At 38.0% G+C, this 20,496-nt stretch overlaps 4 protein-coding genes and 1 pseudogene across 9 annotated transcripts in view; all 5 read left to right on the top strand.

The window, feature by feature from the left end:
• The window catches only part of LOC149035104 (receptor-type tyrosine-protein phosphatase F-like), a 111,957-nt gene that overhangs the window by 69,743 nt on the left and 21,718 nt on the right, over window positions 1-20,496 (top strand). The gene's annotated exons all lie outside the window — the stretch shown is intronic.
• On the top strand, window positions 2,429-2,962 carry LOC149035108 (uncharacterized; annotated as a pseudogene).
• Window positions 5,948-6,951, top strand: LOC149035107 (uncharacterized). The gene is made up of 3 exons (XM_089192669.1): window positions 5,948-6,246; window positions 6,356-6,453; window positions 6,733-6,951. Exons 1-3 carry the CDS (start codon window positions 6,055-6,057, stop codon window positions 6,821-6,823), a joined length of 381 nt encoding a protein of 126 aa, XP_089048795.1. The 5' UTR covers window positions 5,948-6,054; the 3' UTR covers window positions 6,824-6,951.
• On the top strand, window positions 9,309-14,424 carry LOC149035106 (C-type lectin domain family 17, member A-like). Its single transcript, XM_089192430.1, has 4 exons — window positions 9,309-9,460; window positions 10,619-10,685; window positions 13,611-14,216; window positions 14,408-14,424. The coding sequence occupies exons 2-4, from the start codon at window positions 10,661-10,663 to the stop codon at window positions 14,422-14,424; spliced, it is 648 nt and encodes a 215-aa protein (XP_089048556.1). The 5' UTR covers window positions 9,309-9,460; window positions 10,619-10,660.
• Window positions 14,449-20,325, top strand: LOC113666564 (uncharacterized). Of its 6 annotated transcripts, none has more exons than XR_016182599.1 (6): window positions 14,449-14,711; window positions 15,036-15,242; window positions 16,025-16,079; window positions 16,738-16,894; window positions 17,272-17,589; window positions 19,478-20,325. XR_016182599.1 is itself a non-coding variant. In XM_089192662.1 (5 exons), exons 1-5 carry the CDS (start codon window positions 14,561-14,563, stop codon window positions 17,437-17,439), a joined length of 738 nt encoding a protein of 245 aa, XP_089048788.1. In that variant the 5' UTR covers window positions 14,449-14,560; the 3' UTR covers window positions 17,440-18,746. The 6 variants fall into 6 exon arrangements, 2 of the variants coding, with proteins under 2 accessions (XP_089048788.1, XP_089048790.1); XR_016182598.1 differs by having other exon boundaries at window positions 17,272-17,629; XR_016182601.1 differs by having other exon boundaries at window positions 14,450-14,711; window positions 16,741-16,894.

Genomic DNA, 20,496 nt, shown 5'->3' with positions numbered 1-20,496 from the left:
GCGCGACTACCTCTTGGCCGTCAATTTGCTAATTTGTTAACCCAAGGTACTAAGTACATGGATGTGTTCCACTAAAATGCTGCCGACAAATCTGAAGGTTGGCGTCGTTTTGTTTTTCCGACAAGCTAAATTGAAACCTTTCGAAGAAAACAGAAGTTCTCCATTTCTACGGTAATCGATTTCATTCACTAGCCTCAAGAAACAAAGCTATGAAAATGTAAGTCGCTTCTGTATCACTTTTTTCCGTCATTCATTCAGTCTGGTGCACATGGAAATTAAGGCCGAGTGTATCTCTTAAACAATATATAAAAATGATTCAGAAGGAATACATTTTCTCCATGGCATCCATTTTAACTATTCACTCGGTTTCTTTTCGGGGTGCAACAAAGAGTTTTCAGCCGTTTTGGGAGGGTAGAAAACTTACCCAGAAATGCAGATACAGATGGCTCTATGCTTTTAAAAGTGACAAAAGCCAGACATCCAACGCAGCCGTTGTTGCCCAAGAGCCAGTGGGCGAGGGCCTATATAATATCAAAGATTTGTGCTATTCCCATATTTACTTACTTGGAAGCAGAAATGCTCGAAAAAGAAAGCTTATACTGAGTATTGGTGGAACGCTTACAATAGTTTCAGAAACTTAAACAAATCTAGTAATAAAACAAGTTTTTAGAAGGAGAACAAGGAAATCTTACTCAAATGTTGATTTAACCAGTGGCACAAACATTTGATTAGCGCTTTTGATAGGCTGAAACTTTTTTTCTCACTGCCCATCGATACAGAAATCGTCATTCCTATTGATTTCATTCCATAGCAAATTTTGGGATTTTAAGCTGTTTATGAGAGAACAACATTATATTGCTTTACATGGGAGTTTAGGCTACGCTCTGGAACTCCGTAATTAAAAAAAGCATATAAACTCTAACATTTCGATAGTGTTGGTTGTTATTTTTGTAGCGATTTCGAGTCATTCCCCCGTCGGATTTTAGCCGAGCTCTCATTCAACCACTGCCTTCAGTCAGAAGAAGGAATTCGAAAGGAAGGAAAGCTTTTTCAGAACAACGGACTGACTCTCTCTCGAAAATTGCGCGATTCTCAGACTAAACCACGTCTTTTTACTTCAAGACACTGCATCACAAAAGCTATAGATAGTTGTTTTTTAAGTTTATCTTAAAATATTTCATAAAAATTCTGCCGTCGAGGAAACAATCCAGCGAAAATCTCTAAATAACCGCCCTGTCTTCGGAGTCAATGATGGTAATTATACTTACAACGAATTTGAAGTTACCCAGTATGAGCCTTATAAAAAAAGGGACTAAAGTATGTGCCTTACTTTCTTTTTTTTTTTTTTTTTTTTTTTAACTTTTTAGCTGTTCCTCTTTGTTCTCTGCATGTGCCCCTTTCCCTTCAGTTATATTGTTACTATGACGCACCTTGACTGTGGTCTTTTGACATAAAACTTTCCATATCATATAAGTTTGATTGTTTTACCATTTACCATTATTATTCATAAAATTTTATTCTTTCATTTATGTCCCTATTTTCCGTCTATGTCCCTTTCAAACTTCACTTGTTTGATTAAGACCTTTTTAGGAATGCCGGGTAAAGGGGTCTCTTTTGGAAACAGGCCATAAGTTTTAACCACGGTATCTAACAAAACCTTTCTTAAAATGTATTTGAACGAATAACTTGGTAGTTTTTATGGTTTATTCTCGCTAAAATAGCTAACAATTTCAACTGGACGGATTACACACAATAACAAAAAGTATTTAGTCTAGATTTTGATGTCCTCGTTTGACTGTTTTTTATCAAAGTATCTCATATTCTTGAATGGTGATAAGTCGTATTCGGTTTTGGAGAAAAGTAGCAGAAAAGCAAGGAGTTTGAAAGGATAAATCGAGTCTGTAAACCAAACTCATCACTGAATTTTATCTTACTTTATTAGTGAGATATTTCCTGTTCCAGGAAGTTTTGGACTTAGTGGACTGAATCAAAGTAAAATACTACCCTAAACCCTAAGTAAATGACATAATTTGATAAAAATGTTGAAAATTAGACAAGGTAATTGATAAGATTTATTAATTTATCAAATTATTTCTGAATTCACAGGAGTTAAGAGAGAAAGGGATTCAACAGGTAACTAAAAAAAATACTTTGCAAAGTGGAGTTTGAACAGTTTAAAAAATAGAAGAAATTTGAGTATTCAATTTAACATACTACTTTTTTTCAATTATCTCAATTAGAAGAAGAACGACAATTAACATGAGGATGGGGATTCGTTGGTGGCCCCATCACCACAGAAGAAGACCCGGTGGGAGAGAGCGATTTTAATAGTGGTTATCATTCCGCTGAAACTGAGATCATTTCAGATTCAGAAGATGATCCATTCTTTTTAGATGGTGAGTTAGCAGCCACTTATCATTGTAAATAAATTATAAAGTTCAGGATCAAGGCAATTACATTTACAGAAGTGTTACCCAGTGGCCGGGATAATGAAGAGAGAGGAGAGGAAGTGGACGAGGAGGAAGTGGGAGAGATTGAATACTGGAGCGAAGAGGAGTTGGGAGAAGAATGGGAGCAGTGGGAATTTGTAGAGGAAGATGATGTGGAGGACCAAGAGTACGAGGAAGATGAAGAGGAGGAGGAAGACGAAGAGAATGATAATGAGGAGGAGAGGGAGGAAGAAGAAGGCAATGAGGAGGAGAAGGGAGAGGAGAAGGTGCCAGTGTTTCCATTGACTCGAGCGTGGTCTGTGTTACCAGACCACGCAATGCCAGCTTCATTCATAGCGACACAGGACACCAAGTTTGTTGTTTTGAATGCGCTTCAAGGTTGAAAAATGAAAAAGAGAGATGTCCTGTGTGCCGGAAAAAAATCCAACTTGTCATTAAATTTTTTATTGTTTAGTGAGAGTTAATTGTAAGGTAATTAATATATGTAAATAATATAATTACTCAGATGATTATGGAAATGTACAGAAGTAAAAAGTAAGTAAAGTAGAAGTAAAAAATAAAAAGAAAGAAAATGCAGTTGCTTTGATAATCCCCGAGCAAGTATACTTAAAAATTATTATTATTCTCGTCTGGCTCAGTAAATATTGTGGAATTATTGATCAGTCCGATATTATGTGTCGTCGTTCTAAAGAATATCCAACCCCCCCCCCCCCCTTGAATTTCCAATTAAGCTTCATACACAATGTCGGGTTATCACCTAAATTTTTCTGTTACACACATAGTGCTTCAATTAATTGTAATTGTGTATGTATATAAATGATTTTATGTTTTTAATGGTGCCTACCTGAGCAGTATATTTTGAATTTTTTCCTCCTTTCTGTGATCCACGATGGAATGCATGGGCTTGCCAGTAGTTCTTTTGTGGTACATGATATACCAATACTGAAAAAAGAGAGTAATATTGAGTTTATTTATTTTTATACCACAAAGTTTCACTTAAAAGCTTCCTGCTTATATAATTACATTAACTTTCAGGCCTAGTAATTTATCTACTAATAATAAATAGTAGATGCATTGTGAAATTATTATTTGATATCATCATCATTACTTGCATCCAGGAAGACATTTGTTAAGAGTTAAATTTTTGTTGACGTACTGTGAATGTAGAGGGTGATTTCGTCATCATAGAACATTTCAAGAAATAGCTTTCCCCACTCCTGCACATATGTTTTAAAGCGCCGAGGCTCAAGGTAATCTGGATCATTATCTTGAACTTGTAACGCCCGCATCAAAGTCTGAAAACCCTACAGCAAGAAGCAAATGCAGATAACAATTAAGCATCATTATTTTTATTTCAGACGCCCTCACAAAGATTTTTTGCTGATAGCTTAAAAGGAATAAACAGCGACAGGTGAATATATTACTGAGTAATTACCAAGGAAATTTCGCAATGATACGTACCTCGATTGGTTTAAATTCTGCTGGTAAAATCTCTGCAGCATTTCGGAGGTAGTCTCCGATTGTTTTTCTCTTCAAAGACCGCGCAGCCCTGTCCACGCCCAATAGCTTTTGCGGCTGATGTTAAATTTCACGGTGTTCGTTACAGGGTTAACTGCAAGGCGACTTTGGGCAACTTCGTGTCTGAGAAGCTGAAGTTCCTGGTGAAGCTGGAAAACTTCAGCTGTTCTCTCTGCCAATTCCGCCACCTGGTCATTATTGATCTTACCATCTTCCATTTTTTCAGCTCGTAACTGCTCATTTTGAGCGCACAGATGGCGAATACGCTGGTCGTACACCTCAAGGAGCGGCAAAGAGATAGTAGACTGCTCTACCTCAAAATGCCTCGGTCCGCGTCTGTAGAGGGCGTTTGGCGCCTTCTCTATCTTAAACATGGAAAACGTTTTCAAGAAAACTTTTTTTTCGACGATCTCTTCTGATGACACGAGCGAAATGATTGTTGTTAAGTGACAATAGCGAAATGATCGTTGTCGAGTGCACGCGTCTCTATAGCCATTTACTCCATAAGCATGACAACAAGAAAACAATGGTGTCAACTGAGCGCGGATTTCAAAGACGCTCAGCTGCGCTCAAAACAAGTTATAGGCCGGTAACTTAACTTTTGACGATTAAGAAACAAAGACGAGAAAACAATACACAACTGAACTAATGCACTGAAAGTGTTTCGTAACTAAATTCCCCAAGAACCTTGTTACAATTTCTTAGATTGACTACTTATAATCTGCAATATGTTTGCGAAGAGTTAAAATCGATTAGTTTGAATTGGGGGAGTAACAGTAGTAATAGCGCAACAATTGTGTTTTTAAATAACACAAAAGACGCTTTTTTTTCTTATACTTTTAAGACATTCAATAATTTTATCATGACAATTTAACCCTCCCAACAGTTTAATGATATTTCGAACATAATTGATAGCAGCGGCAGTTCTTCGCTGTAGGTAAGCTACTTTCCCCGCAGCGGATTCGGCTTATCAGCTGGCCTATTGCAAAGCATTAAACAGACCAGAAAATAGGCTTATTACTTCGCTTCACTTTTGAGTTTCTTTTCCGATGACTGGGTTTTGCTTGTAGTTGTTTTGCGCCTTTCCATTTGTATTCAAAAGTACAAACCCTAGCCCTTTTAGCGTGCTTCTGAACGTTGACATTCGCCGGTTTGCGTGAAGAAAAGAAATAACTTCTACAGCCCGTGCTTCATGTTACAAAGTTTCCCTTCCGTACCCCCGTTAAAATTGTCTTTGTTCTGAGCGACATTTCCCTTACCCTACCCCGAGAATTGTGATATTATCAACATCTGGTAGTCAACGAATATTTTGAATCTCGCGCTCGGAAATTAGCCTCGCGTCGGTTCTTTCAAACCTTTGTTCCAGAAACAATAGAGCCTCTAAGCTGCAAACAATTAAAATGCCTCTGAAAGGAAGGTAATCCAGTACCATTGTCTACCCAAAATTAAACACAAAGTTTGGTATGGGTAAAGGATATTGAATGTTCGTAAAGGATAAGGATCAAGATGGATATAATTAACCACTTTCTATTTGGAGAAATACTCAAAGAAATGAAATAATTGTAGCTTATCCATCTTCCGTAGAATTACCGTGGTATTTTGACCAATTTCGCTTATAAAACTTTACGCCTCTTTAATATTCTTTGCGCATCTTTACTCACTGTTCTTTACCAACCTTTAACATTCTTAAACATTCTTTACGCACAACCAATCTTTACGTGCCGTTAATTCTCTTTACAAATCTTTAGCGTTCTTCAACGACCCTTAACTTTCCATTCGCACAATCAGTCTGTACGTGCTTTTAATTCTCTTTCCGCATCTGTATTCTGTCTTTATACCGGTTCCAAACTTTCTGTTCGCATAAACTGGTAATAAAGGCCACAGCAAGAGATTCTTAAACGCTGCTCTTACATTTACCATCAAGTCTACTTGATATCTTCCTAATTGCCTGATGAATGTGGCGAGCTGTTCGCTGCTTTGTTTTTTCGAATTTTTTTTTGGATGTCTTACTGTTAGCTCTCAGTGTATTTCCATTGCTAAATGCCATTTATAGCTAGCCTACTTTTGTTTCCTGTTTTCTTTTTGTATGTTTATATGTAACCTCTCTCTCCACAGAAATCAACGCGACTTTCAAGACGGTTTGCCCTTGATTACTTTGAACAATTGTGCCCAGCCTAGTTTTTCCGCGGGAAATGAAACCAAGAATGACAGGCTCCAAAGTAAACCGTCTGTCCAGCAAGGGGGTGTATATACCGCACTATGTCCTCAGTCAATGATGGTAATTATACAGAAAATGGAACGAAATTATCCAATGTGATCCAAATGCGATTTTTGAAAAACAAAAAATTGAATTAAAATTTCCTAATCAGTAAAACTGTGTTTCGCAGACGCCTGAAGAGGATGGTTCACGAACGTACGCGTCGCTTGATGAATCTACAAGAGAAGCCAAAGACATTGAATGTGAGAATTTAATACCAGCTCATGGGTATGTTAATACTTCACCATCAGAAAACATGTCAAAAGCTATGGTGGATTGTTTGTTAGAAATTTAGCGTTAACCCAGGATTAGAAAGCTGAAGTAAACCAAGTGTTCAGAGCACTTAGATTTTGGGAGGAGTTCATTTCATAGGTGGCAATCGAGTCTACAGTTTTTCCTCCCTGTTAAACAATCTACGTACAGTTGAAATTCCCGATGAAATAATTTCTTAAATGAATTAACAGCTAACCTCTTTTCTTTTGTTTGTTTGTTTATTTATTTATTTAGGCTCCGCAAACCTTTTGTCCAACGGGAGGGTGCATATACAGCACTGTGTCCAGAGCCAATGATGGTAATGAATTTAAATTACTTAATATGATCCCCAAAAGATTTTTCAATATAAGATTACAAAAAAATGGAATGAAAAATTTGCGATACGTCTAAGTGTTTTCAAACTACTCAGCTATATCTATCTATCTATCTATCGATCTATCTATCTATCTATCTATCTATCTGTTTGTCTGTCTGTCTGTCTGTCTGTCTATCTATCTATCTATCTATCTATCTATCTATTCTTCTATATATCTATTTAAACATCGCAATTTCTCATGTGAAAAATCACATCATTGCCAGTTAGAAGGATTTCATTTGGAAATAGGCATTACGTTTCAGAACCACTTGTCTAAACTTTTAGCCGTATCTATGTCAAAGATCGGAGTTTATATCATTAGACGATGTAGTAAATTAATTGCTTGATGGTAAGCACAATATGTCACAAAGACCTGAATAGAAATTTCAATTAACTACATACATGTTTTACACGATCAGGAGAAAATGATATTTACTCTTGACATGATCTTATTATCGCTGGGTTGCGTTTATGGTGTCGTTCAATTTTGTTTCTTGACAATGGAGAGTTTAGTCAAGCAAACAGCAATTTTCAAAGGAATTGAGAGCACAGTTGGAGTCGATAAACCTTGTCTGTAAAGTAGATAAAACCATCAGTTTTCTCACAAATAAAACTGGATATTTGCAGGCTCCAGAAGGTGAGGGTTCTCGAACTTACACACCACAGTGGAAGACGGTGACGTTGAATATGTGAATCAAATAATTAATCCTGAATATGTGAACCAGATACCTACTCCTGAGTATGTTAATGCTTGAGTGAGGTGTTCACGAGACGGCTGGCACTAATTTAGGATTATAAAGCTGAAGTAAACGACGTAATGATAGTACTTGTCCCAGAAAGACGACAAAAGAAAAACACGAATTTCCGTTGGGTTAATTTAATTGTGGTTTGAGAAACCCACAGTAAATGGACTCTAAATTATGCCAATTTGTCGTCTAAACAATCTTCTTTGTTCACGCATGCTGCGCCTGATGATGTGGAACTCGCTGTTATTACTGCTTGGAACTTGTAGCAGATTCGCCATCAAAAACAAAATTTTAAAATTAAAAAAAATAATACTGATAACAATAATAACAATGATAATAATAGAAACAGTAATAAAAATAGCAATAACAATAATGATAAAAGCATGAAAATAAAGGAGAAAGCAAACCAAGGCATTTCTTTAATGGTAATATAGCTATAAAAATTTGTAATTTATTATCATTAAGTATGTTTTCAAAATGAAATGTTGCGAGCGTAAAAAAACATTACATACCAGTTAAGTTCCATAGTACAGTGAATGCTTTGCCCGAAGTAATAAAAGAAATTAAAAAAAAAAAAAAAAACTTCAGCTTCTTCGTAACACTATAATCACTGGTGGAGAAAAAAATTACAGCAAGGCGAGGCAACTGTATCTGCATACGCGCATATGTTGCGTGATGGGTGAAGGAGCTCGCCTCCTCGTGCGACTACGAGGCTTTTTTTTCCGGATTACAGAAAAGAGAAGGCTTTGAGTCGATTGTTTTTTTACTTATTCTGTATTACGTAGTTAGTGGTAATTATTCGATAGGACTTTGCTTCGAGGTTTTTTTCGCTCTGTCTTGGAAAACGCCATAACAAAGATGAATGAATTAGCATTTTGTTTTGCTTAGGGTTAGTGTTGTCGTGTTTTATAAAATTTAGGCAAATTCCCTTACAGGACGTTAGTACGTTCCCGTATGGTGCGTCCTTACAGGATCCATACTAAGAGGACGATTTAGTCTGTGTAAAAAAAATTAAATAAATAGATGACTGAAATAACGTAAGTGTTTGGAACTTTGTTTATCAAATTTACATGCGAATCGTGGTAATTACTCATCCGTACAGAAAGATTCCCTTGATGGGTTCCGGGCCTCGTGTTTACATTCCATCGATATGATTTTTGTTAAAGTGACTGAGTAAATACTTTCAAACAATAAATCAAAATACAAGTATATAAATTTGAATGATCAAACTGTGTTGGCAGGGCCATTAGCAGATCGCTTCAAAATGAATGCGAAACTAACCTCTGTTAATATCCATCGAGCTATCTGGAAGACCACAAGCAATATGCATATAAGTTCATACATAAATAATAGAGAGACAAAAGAATCTTGCGTTGAATTTTTTTCCTTAATTGTGGCGTTCGGTTTTCTAGACAGTGCCTGACCCTGACGACCTCAATCCGTCGACAAAGCTTTTCGAGAACATTCCAAAAATATTCAACGCATTACACCCTGCTTATTCGAAAGAAACCGGAACACTTTGCCTCTCGTCTAAAGCTAAAAGAGAAGCTGACAGGAGGAGTTTGCGTTGTTTTATCATTCAAAATTTCTCTTTTTCATATTTTCATTTTCTGGTAAATTCAACTTCCTTTTAATTTACTTTAAAGTTTCTCTGAGGCGGGATCTCTTGTCAAACTTCCGTTGATTCCTCCCACGTCACACGTTGAGTAACCATAAATATCTTAATTGGTCGGCCGAGTGTAACTTTCACTATCTTGGCGTTTCAAACTTTCTCATCCAAAACGTAAGCCTAGAACGATGACTTTCGCGAGGATACATGTATGCTTCGTGCTTGCAATTGGTTTGTTGCCGCCGAGAACTGGTAAGTGAAATAGAATTGAAAATAATCCTTGACTTCAAGAGTTTTGTTGATGTACGTACGTGATCGATACTTAAGATCAAATCTAATATCTTACGCATCCAATGCTTTAAATTGCGAAACTCACCACCAAATGACTTGCTCGCATAAAAAAATGATTGGTGACTTATGTTTTGATTGTTTTTAAAGAAGAATTACCTCGCAGTTTACCTAAACACACTTCACGCTACACAACAATGATCGTTTGGATTGAAAAGGAAGTAGCGGCCTCCATTAGGGCAATAGATCCATATATTTTGATCCGTTGTACCGTGTTTGCTATGAGTACGACTTTCTCGAATTTGGAACTGTGAACAGCTTTCATTTAGTTGTCGCTATGAAGCAGTACGTCTCAAGTACATCGCAACAGCTTGCTTTATTGTTTTAAAAGATGTCCTGCAACGATCCTTGTCAAAGATGGCGTGACTTATTTGCCATCGATCAAATGTGACATAAAAATTTAATCTATTTCAATGGCGAATTTTTACAATGAAAATGACTTACATACGCAGATATTATTGATATACTGCATTTTGACTGTTAGGAAAGAAGACTTTTCACGCAGTTGGCCTTAACACAGGGCAAGCTGTACAACGATTGTCGATTGAAATGAAAAGGAAACACATGCATTTTTTTATCAAATCCAACGTGTCATCCAGCAAACTCGACCAGCTTTCATTTAGTTGTCCCTATGAAGCGGGCGCCAAGAAAATCTGGATCGGACCAGATCGAATCACGGACCGGATCAGGATCCGATCACAGATCATGGATCGGATCATGTTAAATAAAATTAGACATTGTGCGTGACAAGCCAAAATATAGTCTGCGTGACATAATCGAGCGCAGGCCCCACTGGCATTTTTTTTTTAAGGCACAAAAACCTCGCGGATCGGATCACGGATCAAAAAAAGAGAGCTTCTAAAATTGAAACAGTCAAATCATGTACAAAATAATAAAGAGTTTAAAAAAAGGGGCATGAAAAAGTTAAAATGATTTCAATGAAAATTAGAGATGCAGCTAAATAAGCCAAAATAGAGTTTGCGTGACGTAATAGAGCGCACGCTCATTTGAATGTTTTGCTTTTATTATTTTTTTTCTTTCTTGCCCCAAAACTCCATGTAGTCATTTTCACCGCTGTTTCAAGGAGTGTTGTGAAGTGCCGCCATGGACAAAGGCAAGAGAGATCAAGGTACGTATCATTCTTCAATCAGGATGGGAGCATTGGGATTTTCGGTTTTGCGGTTTAGGCTATTTTTAGATTGATTTTCGGTTTTTGCGCCAAAAAACTCTAGTTTTTGCTGTTCATTTCGGTTTGCGGATTTTACGCGGTTTAGCATTTGGTTTTCGGTTTTCGTCAAAAATACAAAAAGGGTTTCCTGAAATTTTTTCGATTTGTTGCGATCTGAGCGGCAATTAAGCTCCTCCACTGACCTCGAACAGCCGAGAAACGCAAATGTTATTGAGAGGAATGCGAAACAAACCAAATGTCACTGTAATAACTTCTCGTTGGTCAAATTTCGTAGCGCTCCGTGAGAGGTCACGGGTCTTAGCACTTAGGTCGATCAGTTTGCGAACTATGGCGTACAACGAGCTTCACGCATCGGAAACAGAAGAGGCTTAAGGACCTTAAGAAGCAACTGTGGATTGTGTCGCGTTTTTCTTAACTGACTGGTGAAATGATACATACCTCTCGCTTACCTTGGTCCACGGTGGCACTACACAACACTCCTCGACACGGCCATGGGGTTTTTGGACGAAAAAACAAAAACAAAGAAACTCCCAGTGGTTCCTGCGCTTCATTATGTCACGCAGACTTTATTTTGGCTTGTGGTGCAAAATTTATAATTGCAATTAACATGACCCGATCCGTGATCCGATCCGTGACCCGGTCCGTAATCTGATCCGATCCGTGATCAGACCGGTGATCCGATCCGGTCGGACCCAGATTTTGTCGAAGCCGCTTTGACGCTAAATGTCTCATGCTCCTCACGACAGCTTGGTTCACATGGATTAAGAATATGGAGTAATGATCACTCATATTCCTGGCGTGACAAAATAACGTCATGCAAAAGCAGCCGTGACGTAAAAGTGGGATGATACCATCGTCTTAAACATTTCAAGCGTGACGCGCGAAGGTTTAATGGATATATTCGCAGTTTTGGTTTTTATTATAATCATCTTTGCGGTGCTTACTTTTTTTGAGGAAAAGAATGTAAATTAGAAGTATTTGAGGAAGTATTGAATAGTAATGTTCGTTTGATTGCCAACTTTGCTAGCGGACGTTTATCTGATCATCATGTGGTTATCTCGTACCTTAACTTTTCAAAGCCAGGCGGTTGAGGGCGGTTGTAAAACCCCTTCTTTCAGTTACACGGTAGGGTCTGGCTATGAGATTACTGGCGTGTGTATGGCGTGAGGTTGTGCTATCGCCGCGATTCTTCTGCTATTCCCTCTAAATCTAACCGAGGTCTTCTTCAGACTGATGGTCTTTTTCGAATCATTAAGTCTTGCTTAAGATTACAAATAATTAACGAAAAATAAATAAAAACATGGATAAATGAATACGTAATTGTGAAAACAGAAATCTTAAGCCTAGCCCAAAGCCCTTGCGTTTCAATCCTGTTAAGCTGAATGCTCATTCCGCGTTTACAGCGCAAAGAACTCTTAACGTAAATGCGACTCCCTACGTTGAGCTGACTGAACTGATCGGAAATCTCCCCGATGATTCCGATGACCATCCTCAATTCCACATTTCTCCTGCTATTAGAGAATAGGTATTCAAAGTGATTAAGGTTAATATTTTCGTTGGATCGTAAGCATTTACCGTGTTGTAAAGTTTCAAGCCTTAGATTCGTGGGCCAATGTTCATCATACAGGGCTTTGTGTGCTGCTTTAAGTAAATGCCACGGTCCCGACGCTCACTCATTGGTAACCAGCCTAATTTAAATAGAGTATTCACAGAGTTCCCATAGTGACCCGTGACAAAGCTGGCAGCGGAAAACTGAATATGCTGAAGCTTTTTAAGCAGATTTTCACTGAGGGGGCAAAATGCAATGTCACTAAAGTCTAAGCGTGATAGAACTAACGATTCGGCAAGATCCTTTCTCAACTTATATTTAGTAAAGTAAAGGATTTTTTTAAGCGTGCCTAAGGTACCATACCACGAAGCAGCTAAATGTTTGATATGGTCGTCCCATTTGAGGTTACTGTGGATGGTAACCCCGAGAAACTTTGTAGATTCGACTCGCTCAAGAGAGTTGTCTCCGACAGTGAGATTAAGAGCGCGATCTATTAATTTGTGGTGGGATGACATTTGCTGGGTGGAGAGAACCACGAATTTGGTCTTATTAGGGTTCAAGCAAGGTTAAAGGTTGGAGTCCTTAGACCATGATCCAAGTTTGGTAAGGGATTCGTTTAAATCGCACGTCAATTCCCTTACTGCACAATGAGTGTAGGGGATGTGTCATCAGCGTATTGAGAACAAGATGTGGATAGATCGAGGTTGTCTTGCAGGTCTGATACATACAAATTGAAGATCATCGTAGAATTCGTAGTTCGTAGAATTTCTTTAGCGTTGTCTTGAAACAAACCATATCAAAAGCCTTAGAAAAATCGGCGAGAACCATCAAGGTGGTCTTTTCCTTTTCATAGCGCGCTATATATCATCTCTTATTTCAAGAAGGGCAGTGAAATCCACACCTTTTCAAAAGAAACTCATAAAATTTTAAAAGCTGCAGTAGATATTTCGTAGAGATATGCATGTATATATTATTATAAGTAATTCTGATTTTTTTTTTATTGTTATACCCAATTTTATGTTTGTATAACATGTAGAGCCATTTTACCCATGTAAACGCTGTTAATAAACCGTTATTATTATTATTATTATTAATTACCTTATTGATTAATGCGTGAATAATGATGGTGATCACCCTCTAACAAGTCACGTGTTCAGTTATAATGCTTGGCTTCAGAAAGTAATCCATTTTCACATAATTCCCTCCCTATCTCTCCTGTTGTTCAAACACTCCCCTCCCTCCCCCTCCTGTTGTTGATTATTGTTAGAACTTAAAACAACATATCTGCAATTTGTTTTGTTTTTGTTTCTTTGTAGATGGAGAGAGGCTTTGCTCGTGTTACAGCTTTAATAACAAGTCAGCTGATTACGCGTGGCCACAAGCAAATGATAACTGTAAATACCACAAAAAACACCTTGTGGTGATAGAAACAGAGCAGGAATGGGAATTTATCAAAAATGCGATTCAAGGCCGAGTAGGCAGTAAAAATGGTGAATGGTTCATAGGTTTGGAGATAAATATAACAACAAGAAATTGGACTTGGGTCAATGGCAAATCTCTGACTATTGACAAATGGGAGAATTCAAGTCCTGACCCAAATGACTTTTATGGGATGATTCATGAGGAATTTCCACCTGGAATTAAAGGATCTTTTAGCACCGTTAAAGGAAACGTACAAAGAGGATGGATTTGCGAGAAAGAATCAGGTATTGATCAGCACCAGATAAAAGAAACGATTTTAGCTCTATCAAAAATTATTATCATGCATGAATCTGAATTAGCCACAGACTGCTTCTACCCTCCCATTCCCACCCCTTATCTTTCCCTTTCCCACCCCTTATCTTTCCCTTTCCCACCCCTTATCTTTCCTTTTCCCACCCCTTATCTTTCCCTTTCCCACCCCTTATCTTTCCCATTCCCACGCCTTATCTTTCCCTTTCCCACCCCTTATCTTTCCTTTTCCCACCCCTTATCTTTCCCTTTCCCACCCTTTATCTTTCCCTTTCCCACCCCTTATCTTTCCCTTTCCCACCCCTTATCTTTCCTTTCCCACCTTACCTTTCTGGAACCCGCCCTTTGCAACCACCTCATACTAAAGGCTTATCATCTTTAGGAAAAAAGTTCCCGTAATACCAGCCCCTTTAAAAAAGTTTTATAGATAAATTATAAGAGAACCTCTTGGAAATGAATCGATTCATGGCTATGGACAAGCCTAAAATAATACATTCTCACCTAATCGCAATGCCACCCCACAAATGTCTAGCTAATGAGTGTCAGTTGTCATGTTCCTTTAACAGACAATTGTCTAGGAGGCTGTTTCATACATCCTGTTCCGCAAAGCACTGGTCTTCCTGGAACAAAAGCTTTTACTACAAAAGTCAGGACGTCAACAGAACAGGATATCACTGATGTGTCAGGTTAATTTAAGGATATGTAAAAGGGCAACTTTCATGAAGTAATCGAAATTTGTATGTTTCGTTTTAAAATTTTGAAAACAAACCGAAACGGTCTCTATTTGTCTCTCTTTTTCTTACCGGTTGGCTAGTCTTTTTGTCTGTTTTTTTTTTTTTTATCTGAGGAAAAAAGATTTGACCTCTCAGTGGTTTTCCTAATTTGTTTGTTTTATTTTTGTGTCTTAAGCTAAAATCAATATTAAAAGCCAGGATCACTATTTAGGTTAAACTGTATCATGATTCATGTGTATGTGAACGAAACTTTTAATACATTGATTTAAAATCTAGGGTCTTTAACAATTGTCTCCATCCTTACCACGGCGAAATCAACAGACAGAGCGAAATCAACAGACACCCCTTTCACAGCGGATGACATGAGCAGTTCTTCTCCCACAGGAACGATAGTAGGCGCATCGTTAGGAGCAGTGGTCCTCGTAGCGTTTATTATTCTCATCATAGTCATTTTATTAAGACGAAAGAAACGTCAGGGAAAAGGTGAAGACTCTCTAGATGTTGTAAAGATGAAACTATTATTATAGTTTAAAATAGTTTCTAATGATATAATGGTTTAGATATCATTCATGCGGCGAAGCCTTTAACTGACCTTCTGTCTCTCAAAGACTATTATTTTGACTGCGAAAATAGAACTGGAGACTAACCACACAGTACAACGGGAGACCAAACAAGCCCTTTTTGTCTGTTTGTTTTCATGTTCGTTTTGTTGTTGTTGTTTTCTTTTCTCAGGAAAATGTTATTGTTCCTTGATTTTCAGATAATATTTATTGCATTTATTTTTGATTACATACCTGGCTTGCACATGCTACTTAATCTTGTTCCAATAAAAGGTCAAATATCGTTGCAGTTCCACTGTGACGTACATGTAACTCGGGCATGGTTTCATCATCAAAGTCGCAAAGCTAACTTGAATAATTGCCTTTTAACTTCTCAGCCGTTCTTTCCTTTGTCGACGTCGTGCTTATAAGCAATGTTGAATCAAAAACCAGCTTTGAATACATAATAACTAGTTTGGCAGATGTTGAAAAAGTGGTTTCCAAATGATCATAGGTAAAACTAACACCAGTCTGCACTTATGCGTCCACAATTTCAGAAAAGTCTTCGTTGTTATGTTGTTGTTGTAGCCACTGTTAATCTCCGCTTAGGAAAACAAAAATGTTTATCTTTTTATTTTTATACATTATTATCATTAGTTGTTAACAAAGGAGATGGTTCCTGCGGTAAATGGTTTGTTTGTTTGTTTGTTTGTTTGTTTTTTTAAGATACAGAGAGCGTACTGCCTAAAGAGTCTTCGCCGAATATGTCAGCGCCGAAGAAGTCAGTATTTATCTTTGCTTTGTTTTTATGTTTATTTGCTTATTTAATTGTTCGAATTCGTTTGTTAATATTTTTGGGGGGTACGTTTTGAGTTTCTTACAACAGATCATTACCAAATGATAACACCAACCAGTACTTATTCAATTTGTATAGGGTAAGGTAAGTTCAGCATACTATTGCTGAAAATCCTATCCTCTTAGCATAGCATAGAGCAATTACGAGTATTGATACTTCTCCCTTCCCTAAAGATAATCCAGTTCATAGCAGGATTACTTCTTCCCCTTTCCCCTCCTTACATTCCGTCAAGTGCCTTTGTGTCCCTGTCAAACGTGGTCTCTGTGTACCAATCAATACTCCTGGATGGAGAGGGACACATCAAGGAACGTGTCTCAAATCCCTGCTAAGGACACACGTGTCTAGAATGTTTGAGACTGAAATGAATCCTCTTCCCACGCACTGCGATGATTTCAGAGCGGTGATGGCGGAGTGGTGAGAACGCTAATCTCCCACCGCTATGGCTCGGGTTCGATTCCTGGATCTGGTGATACGTGTCGGTTGCGGTTGTTGTTGGTTCTAGTCCTTGCTTCGTGGGTTTCCCTACAGAACCTCCCGTTTTGCTCCCCCGCAAAACCAACATTCTCATTTTTTTTTACCTAAGCAGCGAGAACGACCAATTAGGAGAAAGCCAATATGAATCTGTGAATCAAGTTGAAGCCGCAAAGCTTCTTGGGTCACCGAACAGCAAGAATAATACTAGGCTTCAACTACCACCAGAAAATTGTGAATATGCTGTTGTCAACAAGGCAAACAAGAAGGTGAACATTCAGCGTTAGAAGTATGGATGTAATTGAGATTCAGTGTAATTTCAAATTTTTGCTAGGACGATGGACTCTACTAAATATAGCATGTGCAGCAGATGAATGAGCAGATTCTTGAACGTCTACAAGCAGATAGAATTGTGCGCATGACTAAACCTGAAGAGAGGCAGATTATGGAATACATTGTTGTCTACGTAGGGCATCTAGATATTGATGTTCGTTAGAGCGAGGCTCTTTGCGCTGAGAAGTTTGTTATATGTGGCATCAGACCAAAAAGAAAAAAAAAAGAGATTCCATGACATAAACTTGTCGCAAGTATCACCATTGAAGGGCATTTTGATCTATGAAATTTTTTTTTTCTGTGTTGATTCAAGCGAAAGGAAGGAGACCTTGTTTACGCTAAACTCGCTGAATTTGACCATGAAACTGATGCCACCAAACCACCAAAACCACCCAGCTATGAGCCTACGGTATATGCTGATGTTGAAGTACCAGACTCCTTACAGCCAATGTATGGAAATCTTGAAACGACTGGTGTCTGAATGAAATAAATGTACGCAATTTATCAGCCGAGAGGTCCGTATTGGGGAAAACTGTGCCCAAGTTCTTGGACACTGCAACAAGCCGTACGCAAGATCCTCCGGGAAGTGCTGAAGAAAAATATATATTAAACCTGGCCACTTGTGACAAAGGTCAGTGACCTAAAAAATGACTGCTTTCCCCCACTATCTGGTAATTACCAATATAGCAGGATTGTGATTTATAATATTGATAATCCGTGATACTTGCTGGGGTTCTGATACTGAGACAGAAAAACGACAAATATGGAATTGGGTCCTATTGGCTTTCTTTTTAAAATCCAACAGTTATTTTAGCCTTCTCTATTATAAGGGTGATTTACGGGCGCACTTGACTGAAACATTATCATAGGAGACGTGTAAACTCCAACAAACAAGGTAACAAAATATTAAATTAAATAAGCGACGACCGAACAAATTAAACCACAATAAGTTTTAGGTGTCCTGGATTTCAACAATATACTGCCTTATAGCACCGACTTGTTCTGGAAATTTTAAAATCCCATTTAAAAGGTCGTCAAAATAATTACGCCTCGATCGCCTAATCGGGCTAAAATGATCAATTAAAAAAGTCACATCATTAAGTAAGCTGCACCACTAGAGAATTTGTTCATGTTTAGCGCGCTGCTATGTATATGTTACATATTCTCCAGCCAGTTTTTTTCGTGCAATTTATGGTACAAATGTCCATATTGAACAGACTTGCGAAGACTCAACGAGAGTGCATGAATATTTTGTAGGAGTAACCTATAGAGTAGGCGTAATTTTGGCGAGCGAGTGCTCAATATCATTCTTAACGGAAATTATGGCCGCCATCTTTGATTTTAATGGCAGCGGGAGCCTGGGTAAAGAAATAAATTTTTACAAAGGGGGCCCCTACCCCTGCCGTCTACTCCAACTCCAAATCAAATATGGCTGGTGGGATAAATGATCGCGAGCATGTGACGTTAACTCGCACTAATAAGAAGCCTGCACTGCAGGTTATTGTAGAAGTGAAAAGTTCAGGCACCGTTTAACATCATACAAACTGTTTGATAAAATTTAAATAAATCCAACCGGATTTTCATTACTCCTGACTGACATGCAACTTAAGAAACTTTTCTCGTGTTATCCCTTTATCCCGCGTGGTTTATTACACTGGTAAACCGACAGTGTAGTTTATTCCTTAGATAGTGCGTTGAGTATTAAAACGCGCTTGTATCTGCGTTGTTGCTTTCTATCTCTTTTCTTTTTTGTAATGGCGAGGAAATAAAGGAAAACCAAAAACAAAATCCCGTTTTCGTCGCGAAACTTTTGCCTGAATCCAAATGGGCTGCGAAACAATTTTAAGTTGAAAAGGGAAGCACAAAACCTAAGATTTATTTTCTGGGTATTATTTCTATTTTCCTGATTAGGTTCAATAGCAACTGTGCTTTTGATAAGCCAAAATAATAGATTGCAATAAAAAGTGCAGAACTGTCCGTTGATGTTACCACCGTATTCCCCCCTTTCCCCCCCCCCCCCACTTCTAGCGGCGTGATTTGCATATGTATCCCATAATATTAATATTCGTAGGCAACATAAAAGGCTATCTATTTAGGGTAAAAACTATTCAAAATATCGAAATGTAACGAACTCACTAATGGATGGGTAGAGGTTCTCTCGTGTCCAACCACCCCCTCCCCCCTCCCTTGTACCATGGTGGGGATATGAGACTGCATGTACGCCCGAGAGTTGAAAACGAAAAGAAAGTAAAAGAGCCTTTAAATGAGTGCAATATTTTCGTATACAAGCGCATTGGAAAGAATTGTGCACATGAAAAACATCATAAACATTCTAATCTAAGTAGGGAATCTAAATACTGATCTTTGTTAGATCGAGTCCTATTGCATTGAAATTCTGCTACATGTGTCGTCTGCCAAAAAAAGAAAAAAAGGGGATTACCGCTATATCATAAACTTGTCTGTAGCATTACCGCCAAGTTGCGCATTTTTATTGATTATTGTTATTACTTTTATTCAAGCGAAAGGAGGCAGACTTTGTGTACGCTCAACTTGCTGAATTTGACCATGAAACTGATTCTGCAAAGCCACCAAAACCATCCAGCTATGAGCCCACGGTATACGCTGACGTTGAAGCAATACCTCCTGAGATGCATGGTAGAGAGGATCCAGACTATTCACGGTCAACAAACGCGAATCTTAAAACGACTGGTGTCTGAATGAAGAGGAAACAAAATATATAGGTTGAGATAATGGTGTTGGTTTGAACACACCCAGCCGTTGATGCATTGTTTAGGATAATATAAATACATTTAAATCATTTTTTCACCCGAGGGTATCGAGGAAACTTCGAGATATAATGTTCTAACTAAAGATATAAATTACCATGAGTAAAGAGATCTTCTATTAGCATTTTCTAACAGAAATATTGAGGGTTTATGTTAAGAGGTTGTATGAGCCAAATTTCTGTCTCTTACCTAGCTTATAGGAGTAAACTTGCAGTCTGCAACTTGCAACTTGAACGTAATGATATATTGAATTTGTTGTTAGTTTTTTTGTTTTTTTGTTTGTTTTTTTTTTCTAAAAAGAGCGTTGGACACGATTTGGCGCCGATCCGCTGGTGTTTCTTTCCTTCATTGACTGGTCTATCGTAGTGACTGAACCGATAGGAGCTTTTAAATAGTACATCATATTTCGTGCTCAAATGTGGCGTATATAAAGTGCTTTTCGAATTCCGTACGCTCTTCCATTGTGTCTGCGTGCTAACGCACTAGACACAAAAAGTATTATGTGTGTATTTAATATTTCATCGAGAGAGATGACATTAGAGAAAAACAGAGGTTAAAAATAAACGATGAGCTAATTGAGACTCATGAATTTGTTGTGTATGAACGCCGCACAAGGAACCGTTATGACTGCTGCCCCATTAAATCTAAATCGCACACGCCCGGATGCTTCGTTGCTGTTTTACGCAGTTTTGAATGGCTTGGAAAGAAAAGACTGAAAAGAACTCAATAGATAAGGTTTGAAAGAATTCGAA

The sequence above is a fragment of the Pocillopora damicornis genome, chromosome 13 (assembly GCF_964200805.1).
Source record: "Pocillopora damicornis chromosome 13, jaPocDami1.2, whole genome shotgun sequence".
Taxonomy (NCBI): Eukaryota; Metazoa; Cnidaria; class Anthozoa; order Scleractinia; family Pocilloporidae; genus Pocillopora; species Pocillopora damicornis.
Note: the sequence above shows the minus strand (reverse complement) of the source record. Positions and strands in the feature narration are given on the sequence as shown.

Coding starts and splice junctions, on each gene's coding strand:
- LOC149035107 (XM_089192669.1), top strand. CDS start 6,055: ATGTTTATATGTAACCTCTCTCTCCACAGAAATCAACGCGACTTTCAA. Junction 6,247..6,355: donor TATGTCCTCAGTCAATGATG/GTAATTATACAG, acceptor TGTGTTTCGCAG/ACGCCTGAAGAGGATGGTTC. Junction 6,454..6,732: donor AATTTAATACCAGCTCATGG/GTATGTTAATAC, acceptor TTATTTATTTAG/GCTCCGCAAACCTTTTGTCC.
- LOC149035106 (XM_089192430.1), top strand. CDS start 10,661: ATGGACAAAGGCAAGAGAGATCAAG. Junction 10,686..13,610: donor CAAAGGCAAGAGAGATCAAG/GTACGTATCATT, acceptor GTTTCTTTGTAG/ATGGAGAGAGGCTTTGCTCG.
- LOC113666564 (XM_089192662.1), top strand. CDS start 14,561: ATGAGTGTCAGTTGTCATGTTCCTTTAACAGACAATTGTCTAGGAGGC. Junction 14,712..15,035: donor GGATATCACTGATGTGTCAG/GTTAATTTAAGG, acceptor TTTAAAATCTAG/GGTCTTTAACAATTGTCTCC. Junction 16,080..16,737: donor AATATGTCAGCGCCGAAGAA/GTCAGTATTTAT, acceptor TTTTTACCTAAG/CAGCGAGAACGACCAATTAG.